At 39.9% G+C, this 23,358-nt stretch overlaps 1 protein-coding gene across 4 annotated transcripts in view; it reads right to left on the bottom strand.

The window, feature by feature from the left end:
* Positions 1-20,336, bottom strand: part of Edem3 (ER degradation enhancing alpha-mannosidase like protein 3) — a 69,743-nt gene extending 49,407 nt beyond the window's left edge. For 3 of the 4 annotated variants that reach the window (XM_031384620.1, XM_031384635.1, XM_031384637.1), the window contains exons 1-5: positions 19,955-20,336; positions 16,299-16,344; positions 5,184-5,284; positions 4,669-4,708; positions 371-483 (exon numbers count right to left, since the gene is read on the bottom strand). In XM_031384620.1, coding sequence (XP_031240480.1) covers positions 371-483; positions 4,669-4,708; positions 5,184-5,284; positions 16,299-16,344; positions 19,955-20,115 — 461 coding nt within the window. In that variant the 5' untranslated portion in view covers positions 20,116-20,336. The remainder of the gene's footprint in view (positions 1-370; positions 484-4,668; positions 4,709-5,183; positions 5,285-16,298; positions 16,345-19,954) is intronic. The other variant, XM_031384628.1, reaches the window with a different exon arrangement.
* Between the last annotated feature and the right edge of the window lie 3,022 nt (positions 20,337-23,358).

The following is a 23,358-nucleotide window of genomic DNA, read 5'->3' as shown; positions in this document are numbered from 1 at the left end:
GGGAGCCTGAGCTATCATGCCTAGTTCCAAATTTTCTTTTTCCTTTTTTTTCTTTTTCTTTTTTTATTTTATGGATGGGTGTTTTGGTAGCTGACGAACATCTGTCTACCACATGCATGAATGCCTTTGGAGACAAAAAAGGTATCAGATCCTCTGGGACTAGACCTTTGGCAGTTGGTTGTGAGCAGCCATGTGGGAGCTGGAAATTGCACCTACATCTTCTGCAAGAGCAGCTCTTGACTGTTGAGCCATCTGTTCAGTGCCCTGAATCTGTTTTTCAACCATAAAACTTTGTTGCTACCTTCAAGAAATAATCAGCTGGAAGCCTATTTCTATAGTCAGCATTGCAACTCTAGCATTGTGTACTTACCCAAGAACTCTGATGTTTGTTTCAAAGACTGAAACAACTACATCATTATCTAAATTAACATCCCTTAAAACTTTTCTCACTGCATCTTCAAATTCCTTAGTTTTGTTTAATACCTGGGGGAAGAAAAAAATGAGGTAAAATTCTTTTGTACCAAGCCAAGAAAAAATTATACTCAGAATAAGACACTAAAATCAATGTAAGCATACTTTACGAGTCAGAAAAATGAGGCTTTCAAGTAATGTATCTCTTATGGATACTATAAAAATGGGAAGATGTCTAAAATTGAAGAGTTAAGTACAAACAATGGAGCATCTTTACACACTAGTGTACTTTCAGGACTTTAAAAGATCAATCAAAGGAATCAGACTGGGTTCATAATACAGATTGAACATCTCTAAGCCCCAAATCTGAAATACAAAATGAATGCTTCAAAATCTAAAAATTTTAGGTTTTCAATATCTTGTTAGCACCACACAAAATGTTACAGATTTCAACTATTTATAACGGTCCAAAATACAAACTCCTAGAACCAAGTGATTGAGATAAAAAGATTCTTTTTCATACATACACATGAGACAGACAGGCATATGTAAAGAACTTTTCTTTTCCTACTTCTAGTTCTTCTACTTCAAATACTGTCCATATCTGTGTGTGTGTGTGTGTGTGTGTGTGTGTGTCCAACAGTGAGAGCTGCATGAGCTGTGCTCTACTGGGATCTGGTTTCTAAGTGAGAACAAAGTAAACAGCCCTCCCTCTCATCAAGCACCATGTATGAAACTGAGCTCTCTTGGGCTTGCTCAGTGGGAAAGGCACCTGCTGCCAACCCCGATGGCCTCAATTCAATCTCTGAGACCCATATGGTAGAAGGAGAGAACCAACACCTCCAAGTTGCGCCACACAGGATGGTACATACACCCACATACGTACACGTAGAATAAACATACATAAGCATGTAAAATAAGAAATGTCCTACTTCAGAAGAAAGTACCGTCTTCACCTAACTGAGTAAGCCTAAGCCTTCGTCCTATGCCACCCTCACCCCACAACCTTCGTCCTATGCCACCTTCACCCCACGGACGTACCACTGTCAAAGGAAACCATGTAACATTACGGTCCAGAATAGACCCTGATTAGAGTTCTAGTTCAATCACATGAATCACCTGTGATCCAAGCCAAGCTATTCCACATGAGCATGCCCCTTCATCTATAAGGGAAGGAGGACTACTCTACAGAGCTATTTTATTAAATGAGACCATGTATGCAAAACACTTTAGCCAGAGTGTCTGACTTGCATGCTGAACAGCAAGTGTTTAATATCATTACTATCATAATCAAACATGTGCAGACTTGTGACTCAACCGAAACCTCAGTGAGCTCTGGGATGCACTCCATGAAAAGGGGCCACTGTCATCACAAAGGCTACTCTCGTTTTTCCATCTAAATGAGGGGCGTGATTAGACGTTATGTAGAGGCCAGATACAGTACACAAAGTTGCCTTAGACTGTTTAATCTTTTTGCTTGACAATACTTTGCAGCTGTTTTTCAAATTTGATCTGATCCTAACATAAGTGTGACAGATTACCTAACAGTATGTGTCTAAAATTCAAGTGATATTTAGGGCAAGCCTGAAATCAATGACAGTGGGGAACTTGACTGAATTGCCCAGTTTCTCTTGACAGCCTCACACGCATGTAAGGCCCACAGCAGCAAATGCGGACATATGTGCCCTGCCATCCGTCCCTCACTTAGGAGTGAGATACACCTGCTCTGTCCCCACTGCTTGTGACCCTGTTAATCTTCTCTGTGGTCTACCTCCTGAGAACTCTTCTTACTTATAGCCACACTTCCCTCCTGCCTGGAAGCTGCTTCTCCCCAGCGCACATCACAGGAGCACCAATGCTAAACTTCCAAACAGAACTTACCTTTGCCTGTGATTAGCTACAAAACTAATTCATCTACAGATGGTGATCTGTAGTTACTCTGGTTATTTCCACTTGAAATTAAGTATTTTATAAAGTAGTATCTCATTTATTGACTCTCCATTTTCCCTGTTTCTTTGTCTCCTAACAAGTAACAAAAGCAGAGTCTAGGCTCACCTTCTCCCCCCTCCCCCTTCCCCCCCACCCCCATTACTTTTATTCTGTTTCAGGCTCCCACAGTAATGTGGACGTACTCATGCTTGTTTTAGTGCCCAATTCTACAACAGTGAAGTTGAAACTAGCATTTTGAACATTTAAATTTAAAAATCAAACTGTGGCAAGAGGAACTGACTTAACATATGTTACAAACAAAACAAAACTGGTTGGGTTTTATACACTAATCCCTGCAATCTCTGTTAGCATTATCAAATCACGATATTTTTAAAAAATCACAATTTAAAAGGCAAACAATTAAAAATACTAATACTTGCATTGATTAAAAACATGCAGCATAATGTCACCTCTAAATAAATGTAGGCAACCCCATGAAAGTACTCTACTTTTTTCCAGCTCTTCTGTTTAAACTCAAAAATACTTAGGATAATGATTCAAAATGATTTTGTTTATTTCCAGTGCGATGATGATCTATAATTACTTTGGTTATTCCCACTTGAAATTAAGTATTTTATAAAGTAATATCTCATTTATTGAGTGTGGATGCCTATGTTTGTATGTAGGCACAGGTATGCCTGTGTACGTGACTACGTCAGAACGATTTGCATAAGTCAGATCTCTCCTTCCACCACATGGGTCCTGCTTGTCAGGATGTTGGTCCTGGGGGTAAACATACCTTCTGAGCCATCTCTCCAGCCCACAATTACCTGTATTTCCAACTAGATCCCAAATAACACTGTTATCACTAACCCAGGCATCTTACCTCAAGAACTAATGCCAAACTCTTTTAAAAGGTACAACCTGAAGAAAATTATCTTCATAAGATTTTGTGGCCACCCAGTAAGAGAAGTTGACAGATTTCTAAATGTAGGAATGTTATGCAGCATGGAAACACCTTGTCTCCTTTATGTCTGAAGATATTTTATAAAGCAATAATGACAACTAAAGTCCACAGTCATGAAAATACACTAAGAACTTAGAAAGGCAAGGAACTCTGACGCTGACAAAATGAGGAAGGATGTCACCTTTCTCCAGTGCTCACTCACAGCTCCCATCCCTCACTTCTCCCCATCCCAAAGTAGCCCTGTGCCTCACTCAGCTAATTACACAAGTCACACCGTTTGGTCTCCTAGTGACAGCGGTATCTTCCAGAGACTGCCCACCTCCAGGACACACCTTTATGTCTGCTTCTGTAGCTTGTGTGTCTTCTCTCTCTCTTCCCATGACCACTAAATGAGAAACGTAGCATCTAACAGTATCGAAAAAGATTCTGGTTCTTAGAATGTAGTGTGCACTTTTTCACTCATCTCTGCTAGTGAAGCCATGACTGTCAAAACTCCAGCCCGTCCAAAAGAGCTAAACCGTGTTCACCATGGCTACATCAAGGTCAGAGAGAAGCAGGACTGAGGCCCCACGGAGCAGTCAGAGCAGTGACCTGAGTGGCCCTCTCTCTCTGGATGTCAGAGGTGCACTCTCTAAGCAGCTATCACAGTGAGATCTCTATCCCAAAATTAAGAATGTGCTGCTAAAGAAAATACAGAAACATTACCAAGAAATAAAAACTTTCTGTTACTTGAACAATGTCTTTATCTTGTTTTTAGATTAATCAGCACTCAGAATATTAATTTAAAGTTCAGAAATTTAAAGTAAAGAAAAGGCTTACACAAGCCCACATTCCACAATGGTCCAACGGTAAAACCCTAAACAGACAGCATTTCAGACTCATGGCTTCTGGAACTCACTCTTGCCCCTCTATGCTACAAACAACTCTAGAACTAACACTAATCAACATGCTCTCCCGTATATAGGATGAAAAGGAGAGACAAAAATCCCTGCTAGAAAAAACAACTTTTGCTTGTGTATAGTTTCAGCATCATGTGGAATACCACCCTGGAATAAGGACAGCAAAGCATTTTTTCCAAATTACCTTCTTTTAAAAGCTTCAACCTCCTTTGCCAAAGGGAGGGAGAAATATGTGACTCTGCATCTCTATAAATTATTTGAGTGTTTCCATTCTGCTATGTGACTGTATTTGACAATAATTTGAAATAACTGAGTGCAGTTCAAGCTTTATTAAGAAGCAAAGATTTGACTATCTTAAGTTCTTATGGCTTCTACTCCATACACAGAATGCTGGTTACACTTAGAATACTTGAATAAAGATATCATGAAACTTAAAGTAATTCCAAGAAAAATGGAACTCACCACAAGAGTGTCCAAAGAATCGATCAGGGTTAGGGAAAACCTAAGAAACAAGCGTAACAAGATAAGTAACACCAGAACTAGAAATACTCCATCCATGACCATGTCAGCAGATTTATCTACATCCTGGTGACTGGAAGTTTTGGTAAGCAGCTCTTCCATGTATGTGCACTGCAACATGGCCATACAATGCCCAAGCAATCTGAAACATCTATGTATCACTGAAGACGCATAAACGCTTCATTGGTTCCTTTTAAAACAAAATATTAAAGCTCAATGACAGGGATCCAAACCAAGCAGCACAAATAAGTTAGCAATCATAAATCAAAACATACCACACACACACACACACACACACACATACATGTGCACATGTGCAGTGGTACATGTGTAAACATTCACATACAATAAACAAACGAAAAAGGAATTCAAAGCCCCAGACTGTGACTGTGAACTCTCTCCAGGTGGGACCTGGCTACTCTGAAACGCCATGCTATGTGCCTTATGCTCATACTCACTTTCCCAAGGCGTCATCCACGTCACCCCGGCTTGGCTCCTGGCCTCTGACACGGCCTCGACAGGTTAAAGGCATGAGTTCATCAGCTGGGTAGGCATGTTCCTACAGAAAAATCATAACAAGTCACTAAAGAAAGAGAAAGAATGGATACATCATTTAGAGGATAGGACTGATACTTAAAGGGTGGACCGTCTATACAACTTGTATATAATTTAAATTTTTAATTTGAAATGTAATATATGCTTGGAAAAAGGTATATTAAAATTTCTCCTAAAAAACTATTAATCTGGCTAGGCAGTGATGGTGCATACTTTTAATCCCAGCACTCAGGAGGCAAAGGCAGGCAGATCTCTGTGAGTTCACGACTGGCCTGTCTAGAGACCAAGTTCCAGGACAGTCAGTGCTACTCTATCTTGAAAACCAAAAAACAAACAATAACAACAAAACTTGATAATCTGATTTCCCTCCTTGAATCTCACTCTAGAAGTTACCGCCATTAAGACCAGCCTTCTGCCTTTTAGGTTTATTTATGTATTAATACAGTCAAATATATGCACATGTATCATTTATAACATTTCCTTTTGAAACAGGGTCTCAGTATATAGCCCAGGCTGGCCTGTTACCAGCAATTCTCCTGTCTTGGCCTTCTGAAAACTGGGATTACAAGCACATACTGCCATGCCCACATAAAAACTGGGACTTGAACAAAACCCAGATCAGGTTAGTGGATCTTACTGAATTCAGTCCTTTTTCCTGGTAATAGATAATACCAGGGATATTCCAGGTTCTCAAACAGCTATGCACATACATTATTTTGTGTGCAAACTCAAGGTCTCAGACATATTAGGCAAGCACTCTACAAGTGACTGACTTACATCCAGAAATTGTACTTACAAATAGGTACTTAGGCCACGTATACTCACTGGTCTTGTTTATTTTATATTTTACTCAAAACACAAGGTACCCCTGTGGTGGTTTAAATGAGAAAGGCCCCCACAAGCTCATATATTTGAACATTTGATCCCCAGTTAGTGAAACTGTCTGGGAAAGATTAGGAGGTGTGGCCTTGTTGGAGGAAGTGTGTCACTGGGCCCACATTAGGCTTAGCCTGTCTGTCTGTCTCTCTGGCAGCTACTTTTATATCAGATGTGAGCTCTCAGCTACTGCTCAAGCACCATGCCCCGCTGCCTGCCATTATGCTTGCCGCCACGAGAATGGACTCACCCTCTGATACTGTAAGCAAGCCCCCAATTAAATGCTTCCTTTTATAAGTTGCCTTGGCTATGGTGTTACTAAGACAACCTCCCCACCATGCTGAAATGTTTCAGAAATACTTTAATAATGAAGTGAAATTATAACTGGTATTTACTGAGTCGGTGTTTTCTACCCTCTATTCTATACATGCAAATAGTTTAATTATTTCAACAATCCTCTGAAGGAGATTCAATTGTCTTTGTTTCACCGGGGAAAACTAGGACCCAGGGACATGACATAAGCCTAGGTTGAGAAGCTGCCATGATGCATGCAGAATATAAAACCTAGCTGAGGAACCCACTCCCTTATCAGGACAAGCCTGCACAGTATACACACATTTATTAATTCCTGTATGGATAAACATGGAGGATGAGCTAACAAACATCTGTGGACATATTCACCTTTCATATACATATTATTTATGTGGGTCACTTAAAAATAAATAGGAATCAAGGAGATATTGACCTTTTGATAGTCACTACCAAGCAGGGTATCAATTTCCTATTTATTTCACTCAATATGAAATGATCGATGCTTTGCATTTTGCCAATCTCCTGGGTTAAAAAAAAATGTTCCAACACTAAAAACAATACATATATTCTTATATTAGTCACTCTGGAAAAATGCCTATTTATATAATTTATTTTTTAAAGGCTACTTCTATTGCCAAAAGAAATTCAACAAACATGATTTGTTATAAACAATAAAGTATCATTTATCTTTCTTTTGTTTAGTTTTTAATTTCTGTTTGTAGTGTTTTCACTATAAGCTGTAAGTAGGTAAATCTATTCATTTCTTCTTTCGTGGTTTCTGGGTTTCAGGAATGCTACATCAGGCTACTCTGGGCCCTAGAAACATTACTCATGCACTCATACATGTACATACACATATATACATACATATATATATTTGCATACACATATATATATATACACTCTCTAAAGTTGTTTTCTCTACATGGAATTTATTTTGTTTCTAATGTTTAATGCTATTTGTTCCCTCAACTGGCAATTTTATAAAGTCTACTTTTCTCAACTATATGAAATATATTGGCCAAATTATCAATGTAATTTAAGAAACTGGTTATGACAAAGGGTTAAAGATGTCACAGAGAAAGTAATCCTACAAAGGAAATTCTAGACATATTTCATGACACTAAGAGAGCAAAGTATCAAATGCCTGACATCCATCCAGAACTAGAAGGGACTGAGAGAACTCCCCATGCCTGGGAAGGAGCTTGCCCGGTGTCTTAGGAGAGCAAGCACTGCCTGAGCACCGCGGAAACTTTCCATACCAACAGCAAGGGGCTTTCTTACCATTTTTTAATACTTTAAATATTAAAAATGCTAAATATTAGGTTTGCTACTTTTCACTTTTATCCACAGCCATGAGAGAATTTTGAGAAACACGGTGTGTTTGGTGTTCCCAGCCTCTATTTTTCTTCTGCTATATGAGTTTGGACTCTAGGTAACAAAGTTGTATGAGAGACATACAGAGACTCAGACACACAACTGGAAATGTTGCTGCTGAGCTTTCAGAATTAAGAACTGTACAAGCAATTGAGTAACAAAACAAGTCACACAAAGCACACACATCAGACTACTTCTGAAAACTTTCCACAGAAACACCCGGCAAGTGCAAAAGGACTGCAAACTGTGTCTTCAAGTTTCTGAAGGAAAGAAGACATGTGTGTCTTAAGCATTCCAGACTGTTCAGATGTTCTCCAAGTTATGGAAGGGAGGAGACAAGCTACCAGAGAAACACAACACCCATGACACCTTCAAACCCAAGAAACGTCCTGAAGAACTCAGGCAAGCAAGGCAAAAATCACAATCAAAACTCAGGCAAGAGGAATAGAGGGATGTGGATCAGCTCTCCTTGAGGACTCTAACACTCTCCATCTGGGGACTGTTCCCAGACCACAGTGTGAATGTTAGGAACCTTCAAAGCTCTTTGCCAAAGTCTCAATTTTGGGAGACAGAGAGATAGAGCAGCAGTGAAAAGCACTTTGTTTGTCCTGGTTAGTTTTTGCCACCATGACACACTACCGTCATTTGGTATGAGGGATCCTCGCTTGAGAAAATGTCTCTGTAGGATTTGCTTTTAGGCGTGTCTGTAGTGTGCGTTCTTATTAGGGTTGGTCTGAGTGGGCCCAGCTCACTAGGGATGGTATCACTGTGGGCACGAGATCCTTGGTGATCTAAGAAAGCAGGCTGAGCAAGCCGTGGACAACAAGCAGGAAGCAGCTCTCTGTGCCTGTGCATCAGTTCCCACCTCCAGTTCCTGCCCACATCCCTGGATGATACCCTGTCAGGACAAAATAAATCCTTTCCTCTCCAAAACTGCTTTTGGTCATAGTGTTTTCTCACAGCAGTAGAACCAGACTAAACAACTGCTTGTCCAAAGGACCTACCTGCCATCTGCAGGGTGGCTCACCACCACCTTTAACTCCAGTTCTAGGGATCTGATGCTCTTTTCTGGCCTTCAAGGATACCGCATGTACACGACGCACTTTCAAACATTTATACACATAAAAATAAATTTTTTAAATTCTCAATTTTCCTATACAGTTGGGTATGTAGTTATAGTCATCTACACCATTTGTATTTCTTATCCCACTTTTTAGAAACACTGAATGTTCCAGGATGATTCATCCTGAGATGACTCTAGGCAACAAATAGTTTGACATATTTGGAATCCATGTACAGTCACTACATTCTGGATCTCATACTATATTTTTAAAATTTTAATAACATACATTTTGAGCATAAATTCTTAATTATTTTTATGTGTCAATCTCAATACAACTGATTCCCCAGAATGCTTACAATTTTATTGTTTTGTTTTATATTTAACATATGTAAGTTATAAAAGTAAAAAAAGATTTAATTAATATTTTGAAAGTTATTTTGTAAAAAAAACAAAATATTAATTTGATGGCAAAATTCCTTACTATTTTAAGCTACTGTATAGAAACCTCACACTACTATTTTTAGAGTTCTAGAAAACAAAAACATAAACGCTTTTATCTGAAATTAAATCTGAATTCCAAATTAAAAATGAAAATTCAAATCCTGAACCTATCTAGATAATAAAAATATCCATAGCAAGTACAAAGCAGAATAATCAAAGTAACTTTGAGCTAAGGTGTAAAAATACTTCATACCCTTTGTCTCAAGATTAAAGGTAAAAATAAAACCATACCCTTTCTTCAGGTTAACCACAAAGCACACTCCAGAGAGTTTGCATAAGGCCAGAGCAAGGTATACGTGTCAATGAACAGCTGCAGCAGGCTTCAGACAGCTGTGTGAAGCACAGTAAAGTTTCCTCTTCACGTGTTGACACAACCAAGAGTCAGGATAACAATTATAACTCAGAAATGAGACTTAGGTGATACAGAGAGTCTTGCAGAAATTATATAGAAAATGCACCTGACTAAAAGCGCAGGAGAAAAAAGAAGTTACAAATACAGCTAGTACATTCTCCATATTAGACTCTCAATTTAGTATGGCTTCAAGGTGATAAACTTATCTATACAGAGTCAAGTCAAAACACCAGCCCAAAGATGTTTTAGTAGCACTTATTATATGTTAGGTAAAGGGAGGCATTTTATCCTACCAAAACCAACTAAAATCATTAAACATAAATTATTGAGCCTAAGTAGGTAGAAAAATATTCATAGATTAAAGACTAAATATTAAGAAATCAGTTCTTGGGGCTGGAGAGATGGCTCAGCGGTTAAGAGCACTGACTGTTCTTCCGAAGGTCCGGAGTTCAAATCCCAGCAACCACATGGTGGCTCACAACCACCTGTAATGAGATCTGACGCCTTCTTCTGGAGTGTGAAGACAGCTACAGTGTATTCACATATAATAAATAAATGAATCTAAAGAAATAAAGGAAGAGAGAAAGAGAGAAAGAGAGAGAGAGAAAGAGAGAGAGAGGGAGGGAGGGAGGGAGGGAGGAAGGAAGGAAGGGAGGGAGGGAAGGAGAAAGGAAGAAAGGAAGAAAGGAAGAAAGGAAGAAAGGAAGAAAGGAAGAAAGGAAGGAAGGAAGGAAGGAAGAAATCAGTTCTCAGCCAGGTAGCAGCAGGGCACAACTTTAATCCCAGAGCCCAGGAGGTAGAAGCAGGTGGACCTCTGTGTGTTCAAGGCCAGCCTGGTTTACAGAGTGAGTTCCAGGACAGACAGGGCTGTTACACAGAGAAGCCCTGTCTCAGAAAACAAAACAAAACAAAACAAAGTAAGAAAAAAACAGAAGTCAATTCTCTACAAAAAGATTGGGGCACAGACTTGAAATCTCAGCACTTGGAAGAAAGAGGGAGAAGGACCAGAGGTGGTTCAAGGTGATCTTTGACTACACAGTAAATTCAAGACTCTTTCTCAGAAAAAGAAGAGAGAGAAAAGAAATTCTCTCCAAATTGTTCTATTGACTCAACACAATCCCAAACATAAGCTGGTGACTGTTTGGGTAGAAATTGGCAAAATGGTCTTGAATTTTATGGTCTTGAATAGAAATGCAAAAAAAAAATCTAAAATAGTCAAAAACAGTCCTGGAAAAGAAAAACAAAGCTAGCAACTTCACACTGCTGAGCCACAAGGTGACACTGGTCTAAAGGAGCAACAGAGTCTAGAGAGACCAACACACACACACACACACACACTCTCACACTCACACACACACACACACACTCTGACACACACACACACTCTCACACACACACACGCACTCTCACACTCACACACACACATACTCTCACACACACACACACTCTCACACACACACACACACACTCTCACACACACACACACTCTCACACACACACACACTCACACACACTCACATACACACTCACATACACACTCACACACACTCACACACACACATACACTGACACACACACACACACACTCTCACACACACACACACACAGAGTCAAATCATTTCTTTTCACAGATGTCAAAGTAATTGAACAGGTGCGGGTCGCTCATTAAAACAATGCTGGTGTAATAACTAGACAGTGACACATGAAAAAAACTGCAAGTCAACATTTATCTCATCATATGCAAAAATTAACTTGAAACAAGTCATAAGCCTAAGTGAATAAACTAAAGCTATAAAAACATTAGAAGCAAAAAAGGGAAAGTTTTGTGACCTTGGACTTATAAAAGTTTTGTTTGTTTTTAGGAAATTATAAAAGCATAATTTTTTAAATAAAAAATGAAATTAGCCTTGATCACATTTTAAATTACTTCTACTTCAAACATCATTTTAATTTTAGAAAAATTAAAATTCAAAGTACAAACTAAAATATATCCATAAAACACGATAAAGGATTCACACCTAGGTTATAAAATAATTTTTACAACTCAGAAATAACAGGACAAAGGATTTGATTTTAAAATGAAAGAACTATAAAAAAACAGATGTTTTTTCAAGAAAGATAAATGAATATAAAATAAATGCATGGGAAGATTTTAAACCACATTAGTCACAGGAAAAGTGAAACACTACCGCACACCCACTAGAACAGCTAAAATTAAAAGACATGAAAATGCCAGTCCTTGAGAGGATGCACTATGGTGGGAAACGCAAACTGAAAGCTCTGGCAGTCTGTTCTAAACTCAGCCTCACACTCACAGATGACCTGGTACCCTTCATAAACACTCTGTTCCTAGATTACTCTTTTTGATGAACAAATGATTAAAAAGAAAAACCTAGTGGAGAGCTTCCGGGAGAGAGACAATGCTCTAGACCAGTAGCTCTCCACCTTCCTAATGCCGTGGTTGGGGAATGCAGTTTCTGATAACATGGCGACCTCCAACCATGCAACAGTCTTTGTTACAACTTCGTAAGTATAATTTTGCTGCTGTTGTAAACTGTAATGTAAATATCTCATATTTACATTAGGCAACACCTGTGAAAGGGTCCTTTAGCCCCCAAAGGGATCTCAACCCTCAGGTTGAGAACCGCTGTTCTAGAAACAAATGGCTTGGAACTGTATTTCTAAAAATGACTAAAACGTGTGTTGTGCATATTTTGTAAAATAAAATTTTAAAGGGGGAGTAGATGGACATAAATCTGGAACTCCAAGTTAATGAATTTACAATGCATAAAAATTTAAAATAGGTCTTAATGATAAAAACTACTCAGCTGGGTGTGATGGTGCACAACCCTACTCTTAGCACTTGAGAGGCTGAGGACCAAGTTTGAGTTCAGCCAGTGCTACACAGTGTGTTCAAGGCCACATATGGAAACTATCTCAAAACAAACAAAAAGTCTATTTCAGGAAATCCAACTTAAGGTGATTGTAGAATTAGGAGGAGTTGAAGGAAAGCGTGCTTGCCAGCTCTTTCAAATTCTATCTATAATACTTAGAGGTCTACAAAAGAACATGTTCTGCATACAACAGTTTGATTGCCCAGAGTAGCCAAGGATAAACCCTGAGAATCAAACCTCATAAGCAGGAACGGCCCTGGTACATACCATTTTATCACTTGCATTACTGTGCAAACTTAACTTAGTACAGACATGCAAAACCTGTTACTGAAAGCCTTAGAGTAACTATGGTCTAGGGCTAAGTAAAATTATGCAAGAACTGCCAAAATAAACACCAAATTCCACATGTTTGGGGGAAAAGAGAAATCCATCTGTACAACTAGTTCACCAAGAATAAACCACAGTCTGATGGGACTAGAGATCTGTCAAACAACCATTATAATGTCAATAGCCATGGCAATCACATAGAAATCAGAATATGTCTCACGATAACTCCAGGGATTACAGAGAGGTAGTAATCTTTCCAAAGCTGGCAAGATGGTCTATCAGGAAACAGTACATGGAGAATCTTGTATTTTATTAGCAAATAGAAAAATGAGCTCAAAGAGCATATGCCCAAACAGTGACAGAAGTATGAGCTGTCAGAAAGTTCTCTCTTCAACCTAGAAACACAACTGGGTTCAAATCTACAATTTTAGGAGAGAATTTTCTCCTTTTCTAGTTTTTGGTTTGGTTTGGTTTGATTAAGACACATAGTGTCTTAATCCTGGCTGGCCTAAACCTTGCTGTATAGACCAAGCTATGCTGGAATTTGCAGTAATCCTCCTGCCTCTGCCTTTTAAATGTTGGGATTAGAGATGTGTGCCACTACATTCAGTTTATAAGGGAAATTTCCATCTCTGCCAAATAATATATAAGTTATAATTAACATTCGCACTTACAACAGTGCTTCCGAATACTTGCCAGACACCAACTCTAACAAGGCAATCTGTGTAAGATGAATGTAAGACAGGTAAAGGACTGACTTCACTTTATACAGAGGGAAACCAGGCTCTGAGATCAGGTGACCCTCCTTCCCTTCTTAACCAGGCTGATGGGTGGCAGAGCCTCGGCAGGGTAGTCCTCTTCCAGGTCCAAAGTCCATGGTCAGAACTACTTTAACTGTCCATCTTTAGAAAATACCATTTTCTTCCCATAGGAGCCAAGAAGAGTCAAGGAAATGTTGTAGTCTGTAGTCTGTAGAACAGACTGAGGAATAACGCTGCACAGAACTAGTGAGAAATGAGGGCAAGCTCTCTACATTATTAAAAGCCTATCCAGTAGCAGGCTCTTTACATTTAACATAGGCAGCCAATACAAGAAGTTTATGGACCCTGAAATCCTCCATAACTTTTCATCTTAAAAAAAGTTTATTAAGTTTTTTTCTTTACTTTGAAAGCAAGATGTATTAAAATAATCAAATGCAAAAACATGTCTGATTTTATTTTCACGAGAATTCAATTTAGTTCTTAAAAAATACTTAAATTAGTATTTAGGTGTTCAAGTCCCATCCTAAGCACAAGACATATAAAAGATGACTTTATTAAAAATTAAATATAAAGAAGGGTCTCTGTTTTAAAGTCTTATGGTCTACAACAATCCCCTGCAATGATCCCCATTCTACAGGACCTGGCTCTAAGGAGTTAACTCATCAGGTTAGGATCTAAGTGAATACAAACCAACTCAACCCTAAAGCCTAAACACTTGAAAGTCTTCCCACTGCAATCTTATATGTACTTACTTACAGCAAAGCTACCCGGCTAGGTCACATTAGGAACTGGGTCATGAAATCTTGTGAGAGCTGTCTTTGATGCCCACTTTGTCACAAACCCACTGAATACATATTGATAGACTTTCTGCTGTATACTTAGAAGGGGGTAAATATTAAAGATATTATACTTTATAAAGAGAGGTTCCTAAGGACTGGGGAGACGGCTCAGTCAGTAAAGTGCTTGTCCCACAAGCATGGAGACCTGAGCTCAGATTTCTTAGAGCCTACACAAAATGCCAGACGTGGCAATTCATGCCAATGGTGCCAGCACTGGGGACGCAGAGAAAGAAGGGTCCCTGGGCTTGCCAGTCTAACCAAAGTGTGAGTCAGCTTCAGCACCAGTAAGACCTTGTCTCAAAACTGAGGAAGGCATCCAATGCATGTGCACACATGAACACATACACAAATAGATATACTCAGTAAATAATCTTTAAGGAGAGAGCCCTACTTAGAATAAAATGTGGTAAATCCATCTAGCTGTCTCCTATTTTACTCAACGTTGGAATCAAAAGTTTACTTGTATGAGCTGGCTACAACTGGAGGGTCTTGATAGGGGTCCATTTGGCTATTTCCATGCCATAACTAGCCTAGACTTGTTAAATTACACTTCCCCTAAACAAAATTAATGAGGAGTAAATGATTCTGACAGAAATACTAAAGGAGCAGTTACACTGAGTAGTGAGTTTAAAGCCGTGTTTTCAATGTTTACACAAAGCTTCCTAACGATCAGCTTCTAGAAAACTTACTGAAAGCCAACCTCACTCTGACCAAGCGATGGCAAAAGAGAACAAGGCTATCAAATATGAAACGTGTTTATAAATATAAATATAAAAACAGGGCCTGGGAAGGAAGGTGCTAAGAGCATTTACTGCTCTTCCAGAAGACCTGATGTTGATTCCTAGCATGTCTGTCACTCCTCGTCATTGGATACTTTCTTCTGGCTTCTGTGAGCACTCACACACAGACATATAAATTTAAAAAAAATAGAAAATACAAAAATATATAAAGGGACTAATGATATTGGTATATAATGATACATTATATAAGTGAAAATAGACTTACTGAATCTGGTGGAAAGAATATAAAAAGAATTAGAGTTAGTTCTCTGTCAAATTTTGCTAACTATACTTTTAGGCTATAATCATAAGAGAAATCTCCTGCCATATTTTAAATGTAAAAACAAGAAAATCAGAAGAAATTCTCAGCATAACTTGATTAAACTCTTTATAAAATTATAGAAATTTTTATGCAAAACTTCCTCTTGAACTCTTAAAACGTGCCTGCTATGCTATCTCCCTTTGTGTGCTACAGAGCCCTACAACTTTTCATCCTGGACAGTGGAAGCTGCTAATGCATCTCACAGTAGCTCTGAAACACTTTCAAACAGTGGCTTAGCAGAAAGCAAACTGCATAATTCAGAGTTCACATCATAACATTCAATGCAATGGTTTGCTTCATAGGTCTGTAAAGTTATGGCGTAGCTTTCCTAAAGGACATCCCTTAAAGCCAGGGACAACATCGTTTCTCTCTTTACCTATGTACATTGTCAACTACTGCCAGAACCTAAGTAAACTGCTTACACACAGTTTTATGATCTGCTTTCAATTTGTTACCTGTTCAATAAACTGATTCCCTAAGAATCGCCAACAAGAATGCCCTGCTAGCTTACATTTCTTTAAAAATATACATTAGTAATTCAGGTTTCAAAAATTCCCAGCTAACTGTGTATGTTAGCTCCTACAAACGGTTTGCACAAGTGAGCTCCATACTTACCATATAGTTGCCGTAAGCATGATCAAACATTTCCAGGACTTGATTTCTAATTGTGAAAAAACAGGGAGAAAAGTTATTGTATATTCTATCTACTGTACTTCCCTCATAAAAGCACACTAATAAAAACATAAAACAAGCTAGGATACCACAGAGCGAGTAGAGAAGCCTTTCTTACCTCACAAGGGGCTGGGCCAAGAGGACTAGCCCTAGTCCTGGCCATTTATATAAAACTTCTGGGATTTTTTTTCCCTAAGAAAACTATTGAATGATCCATGTCAGAATGGCAGAGAAAGAAAGCAGGTCCTAAAAAAAAACACTACCGCTCTTAACATAACTATGTAACTTACTCTTGGAGTGGGATGTTTCTACAAAACTCAAAGCAACCGTTATCAGCACCATTCACTGCTTAGTCTATATATTCTCCTAAGGGCAACCGGGATGGGGTGTATACTACTATGAAATAAAAACACTTTCTCAAGCCTCTGCCTTGCCCATTAAACTGTGTAAAACCACTAATGCCTAGTTAAGTACATACTATGTTTGTCTCATTTCCAAAAGATGCACTTTCTAATGTACTCTGCTCTCTTAAAAATACTCTCAAAAAATAGAATTCACTTCAAAAGTAAAAACTCTAGCACTCAGTTAGAAGGGAGACTTCTAGCTCTCAGGAGGCAAGGGCTGGAAGCTCTCAAGTTTAAGATCAGCCAAGGCAGATCCTTAAGCAGGAAGCAGAGAAGGGAGGGAGAAAAGAGGAGAGACTTGTATCAACTTCCAATACAGGTGTTTGAAATGGAGGTTTCAGGTGCCCAAACCAGATTTACAAATCAAACGCCACAAGTCTCAGAAACTAAGAAATAAATCTTACAATAAAGTGTTATTACAAACGCAAATGTGAGAGCCAGACAGGGCCAAATCCAATAACTAGCAAAAGAAAACACTGAAACAAGTGGAAAGAGATAACCAATCCCTGCACGTTGTTCTGTGACTCCATGTGCCACAGCACACTTGCATACCAGCAAAAGTGATTTTAAAAAATCTTCCTGGGGCTGGACAGATGGCTCCATGGTTAAGAGCACTGACTGCTCTCCCAAAGGTCCTAAGTTTAATTCCCAGCAACCACATGGTGGCTCACAACCATCTGTAATGGGATCTGATGTCTTCTGGTGGGTCTGAAAGACAGTGTACTCATACTCATAAAATAAATAAAAATCTTTTTAAAAAAATCTTCCTACTATTGTGTAAAAATATTGTACATTTACACAGATCCAGAGAATTTCAGAAAATTAAGCATTATCTTAGAGAATTCCTCATCTTGCAAATGATAAAAATCTCTCAAACATCTGTGAAGTCAAGGCCCCACAAAACCTGCAAGCACTAACATAAAAATGGGATATGCTAACTTTTCCTTCTCTGAAGTAGAATAAATGATTGATTAATATCAAGAAGGGAAGTCTCTTGTCTCTAGAAACACTACAGCTTAGGGGTGGATCACAGGTTAAAAAACCTCTAACTTGCTAACTCAACTTTGCGAGCTGTCAATTTTCCAAATTATGAGTAAATTATGATTCCATACAAGGGCACACTTTCATCTCTGCAACAACCAGCAAGTCCCATGACATTAACTTCAAAGTGGACCTAGCTACTGAAACGCAGTGACTGTAGTCAACTGATAAAGGTCTCTATGGCTTTATATCAACTTAGCAACTGGATAAGACATTTTAGAAATCTGACCCCCACCCCATTTAAAAATGTTTTTCATTCCTAAATAATTTCTATAAATGGTTTTCTAAAGTCACACTGCCTCCCATCATCAATAGAGAAAGCACTGATTTATATTCTCTGTTAACTAAAAATATTAGCAAGATTGCTTGTCCTGAAAAAAATTTCTGTGAAATACTACATATGATCAGATATTTGAGTGCAAGCAACTGAGCAACTGTTCACAATTCCAGTGGTGGGGGATTGAGGGGGGAGGGGGTAAAATTTAGGTTTTTTGAGGCTGAACCTGGGGCTGGCAGGCCAATGACTCATATAAAAAATTTAATAAGAAAGTAAAAGAAAATATTTGCAGCCATAATAGAAATAATACTTCCCCTCCCTGCAAATCTTAAGGAAGTGCAGCGCAGTACAGACTGTGAACTATGAGATCAGACATAGGTTAAAAAATATAAATGTAACAGAAAACAACCAACCTGACTCTACCAATTACCAGCTTTGAGACTCTGAGCAAGTTAACCTTGAATCTCAATTTTCTCATTTGCACAATGGAGGTAGCATCCACCTCGTGATTAAATAACAGTTTTAGAGATGGTATGAGTTATATGCCAATGGAGTGGGAACACGATTAAAATGTCACAAAATACATTAAACTTATAAAGGAAAAAGCAAGATACTAGAATTCACTGGTAATTCTGTTTGAATAGCTAGCACTTCATCTTCTTTTCCTCACGTTTTTATTTGCTCTTTGATTAAAAAATTAGTACAGTTCTTTTGTGATGACTGAAGTAAAGAAGCATCTACATTAGAGCCTAATGGCTCCCCTTCCCTTTGTGGGATAAGTTAACTTTTTTTTTTCCGGAGTTCAGGCAACTTTTTTTCTTATAAAATGGTATGTTTCCTATTTATATTATTACCCTACAATTTGCTTTAGTACAGAACTCTTTCTAAATGTATAGGCATCCTGGAGTCTGTTCTGTTCTTTCAAAATGCACCCCTCTATACACTTATCTTTAATAGCGTCTTTATTTCTGTAGGATAGATTCCCCAGAGAAAGAAATGAATCAAAGAGCTAGCACATTTTAAAAACCCGGAGTTGGTGTCAATAAGTCACGCGGTTTATAGTCCCACCCAGTTTTCTCACATCTCCCACTTAGCCAGGGCTGCATTCTAGTGTTCTGTGCTAACTAACCAGACAAGCAAAACCCACTTCACTGTTTTAATAAGCATCTCTCACAATCAACTCGTCGTGCTACTGACAGACACACAGTTCCTCTTCTCTCACTTAACTTCACGGTTTTGCTAATTTCCAGAGACTCTCCACTTCGTTCTTAAGTCCTTTGTGCCACTTCGGATGTATTAGAATTACTGGATTAAATGCTATAAATCGTGTTTTGGAACACTTTTTAAGACTCCTAAAACTACTCTAAGGGGGTACACTTAATCGAGGCCTCTGAATAACATCAAATCGCCCGCTCCACGTCAACAAATGCGGTTTAGGAAAGAAAACACAGCCGGGGGAGGATAGCGAAGTCAGAAAAGTTCAAGTTCCAGAGAACGCCCCTTTTCCTTTAACAGGTGTAAACATCGCAACATTTCCCCGCCCCGCTGGCAGCTCACTAGGGTGAGACCTCTAACCCTGCCTCCGCCACCCAGGCGGTAGCCCCTCCACCAGTCCCTGACTGGCACAGGCGCTGACACAACACCACGTATGTTACAGCCTGCCCAGGAGACACTCGACAGCCCCGAGGTCACGTCCGGGGTATCGGCTCCCACCGTCCTGGACCCTGTCCACCGCACCGAGGTCCTCCAGCCTCACCAGCTATTACAGTCGCCGCAGAAAAAGTCCACAGTGCGCCGGGAGCGCAATGACAGGCATCTCTGTCACCACTGCTGGCAGCCTCGCGAAGAAACCCACCGGGACAGCCACGCACACTTACCCAAGCTTCTGCTTCTCTTCCCTACTCATGGGCGCGGCTCCTGCCGTGCACACGGACTTGGCCAACACCAGACAGAGCGCGGCCGTCGCTGCTACCAGGCTCCATGACGCTCGCTGGGGGACCCGGCACCCACAGCCCCGACGGCCGCCGGCTTCGCTCATGGCCCCGCGGTTCCGCGCACGCGCAGCTGCTACACCGGCACGGTGGGCCACATTGCGGGCTGCCGGCGGCGAGGGGGCTGCGAGCCGTGTCGAGGGCGGGCTGTGGAGTGAGGCTGGCGGCCGCCGGCGCCAAACTGTTTGCCGAAGTCACCGAGCCGGTCCCCCAGCGCCAGCGCCGCCACCACCCTCCGCCCTCCACGGCTCGGAGCACCGCCCCCAGCTTTCCGGTGTCGTAGTCTAGGAAACCACCTCCCCAAGGCTACTTCCGGGTAGAGCCGCAGTGAGATAGCCTCAGGACCAATGGAGACAGCCTCGGAGAGGGGCTGGACGCAGCTACAGGACCGGGCATTGGCCAAGAGAAGCGGGACGTGGACAAAAGGCGGGACTGGGCAGAGAGCTGTCCCATCGACCCACCTCCGACCCCAGGAGTTGCCACCTGAGGACTACTAGTCCCAAGGTGCACCGCTTCCTCCAACTTGACTACTTGCCCTACGCGCAGGCGCCTTGCTAAATTTCGGCCTAGTAGCGCCCTGCATTCTGGGACTTGTAGTCCCATTCTGTAAAGGCCACGCAGGTTCCAGGCGTTCTGCGTTCCTCAGGACCTTTGGCCAACCCTACCTCGTCGGTGGGCTTGTCCAGTCCTTGGGACTTGTAAGTTCTTTGCCATTCTCTTCCTGAAGATGTTTTTCCGAGAGCTGACAGAATGAGACTTGCTCCCAGGTCGGTACCGAATGCCTTAGGGAACAGTGAGAATATTCTTCTGCCCTCGAGGAAATGACAAAAACAAAACAAAAGCAAGCAAATGAACAACAGCAAAATGCTTCGAACCTTTGACGACTGAACCTTGTGAGAGTTTTACTTTCATTAGCGCATATACTCAACTCCAGTATGTTCCTTCTACTTTTGCACACGTAGCTTGAACTTTTGCACGAAGGCTTGAAGAAGTTAGCAAACACTAATCTCACTCCTGGGTTACACCTCTAATTCAGTAGCCCCAGTAACGAAGCAGGACCCTCAAAATAAAGGAGGGTAAGCAAAGCTAAGGATGTGATTAAGAATAGTTATCCTAAAAGCCCCATGAAGGAAAGAAGCGTAAAGTGCAAAAGTGATTTTATTTATTTATTTTTGTTTTTAATTTAGTGAAGACTAGATGTTGTATTGAGTTGCTGAGCCAACATCATGTTGGCTGATTGGCAGGCTAACTGTTGGTAACAGGACAGGTGGGTTTCTCTTGCAAAAGCACATTTCTTTCTTTTGTGTTACTTCAGCAAGTGGTGGCATTTGAGGAGCTTGGCTGGGACTGGAGCTTTACTGGTCACAGTAAATTTCTTTATTTGTTCGTTCAGCAGTATCGAGTCGTCTGAAAGCTGTGGCTTTTAATGCCTCACCACTTAAGTCTTATCTCTCTGACCATCGGGTTACAAAATAACCTTTCTTCCTTCACTACTCTTTCAAAAACGCAGGTGTTTCCTGAAGGCTTTGTTTCAACCCCTTTGCTTCTTTGTACTCTCGGGGTTATACTTTAGTGATTTCTGACATGGATTCAGCCACCTTGTTGCTCTGACTGAGTTCTAGATTTATATCTGTCCTGATCGTCAGCCTTACATTCAATTTCCTTTCTCTCTAGTCCAAGAGAAACTCAAGTGTAAAATTATTTAATGCTTCAGACCTGTTTACTCACCCTCTTCTTCCCTAACGTCCAACCAGCGGCTATCTTTCAGACCATTGCCTTTCTGTTCCACTTTTGCTTAGTTCCAGCTCTCATTCTCTTTGCTGAACTGTTGCAATGGCCTGAGTGATTACACTCCCACTCTAGTCTCCTCTATATTGCCACAGAGTAAGCATTCCATTTGCAAACCCTCTAAATTCCTCCTTTCTCTGCCTTCCATCTGCCTCTGCCCTCAAGTTCTATGGACAACGAAATAAATTCTCACACTATGACCTTTCTTTATCTTTGCTCTTCTGTCTCCTCTGTTATTCTGTAATCTTCGCCCCACACCCACAAACCATTAAGACTTGGCTTAGATTCCATCCCCACAAAAACAGTTCTAAACCTTGCACAGAGCATTCAAGCTACCCTCCTTCCTGTTCTTCCACTGTATTCTGTGCCTATATTAGTGCAATTTTATGTGCACTAGATAATGATCATTTGAGGGGTATTAACCAGCTTGTTTCTAAATAACCAGATTATTCTAAAAGGCCTAGTGCCGTGTCTCCCCCACTATACATGTTCAAGAAGCATTTTCTCATTCCTTCAGTTTCCTCACTATAAAGTGGAAGTAATATGACCTTTGCCTGTACTCATATGGATGTTGTACACATGAGCTTATTTCTGAGTGATAGTCATCCCTTTTGCAATCCTGCATCGCTGCCATCCTGGATCCTTGTTGGCAGCGTAATGATGAAGTTAGCTAAGTAAATAAATACCTCTGAGTTGGTGTGGATGTGGCATAGAGAACAGGACAAGCCAAAGGTCAACACCAATCATCTAGTATTTGAAACTGAAGAACAAAGACAGTAGAAAAATACCTAGTGACTTTCAGATGTATTTTCAAGTCAATTATTTGAACTGACTTATTGGCAATAACCCAGTTGATTTAATTATTATTATCATTATTAGCCTTCTTGATGTCCTAATCATAAAGACTTCTGAGTCTTTGGCTCTTAATAAGATATTAGTGAACTTGTCAAAGAAACAACATACTGAAAAGGAAGTCCTGGCCTTGGTGTTTATCTTTCTGCATTTTTGCTTGTCTCCAAGCTAACACTGCATTTTTAAAGGGTGGAATGAGCAGCCAGGACACATTCTTTGTTGATTCACTGAATAATAAGCATCTTTTTCTCCACAGTGTGATTCAACTTCTAGCCAATAGTTGAGTCCATGTTTCACTAACCTCTGCAAAATCATAAATAGGAAAATCTGCCTGAAAAGAATTGGAAGTTAACATTTCTAAGCTGGAGATTCATATTCATAATGGAAATACACTCACAAAAGTACATTTCAAAGTAAATCCCATTTTAACCCATGAATGGGAATAGGAATTGTTAGCTAATTGCCAATTTATGGACTCCTGGGAAATTTTACATTTGTTAGTTTTATAACTTGTATGTGAGTAATCTTTTTAAATGATATGGAAGTTAATTTGGAGAACTTGAAGTTATACATAAAAAAAAATATATTAGTGGAAAGCACCCAAGGGGAATAAGAGAGAGGACTTTTTAAAGAATGTAAAACAGTTTTTT

Source organism: Mastomys coucha, unplaced genomic scaffold (genome assembly GCF_008632895.1).
Source record: "Mastomys coucha isolate ucsf_1 unplaced genomic scaffold, UCSF_Mcou_1 pScaffold1, whole genome shotgun sequence".
Taxonomy (NCBI): Eukaryota; Metazoa; Chordata; class Mammalia; order Rodentia; family Muridae; genus Mastomys; species Mastomys coucha.
This window is presented reverse-complemented; position numbering and strand designations above follow the sequence as displayed.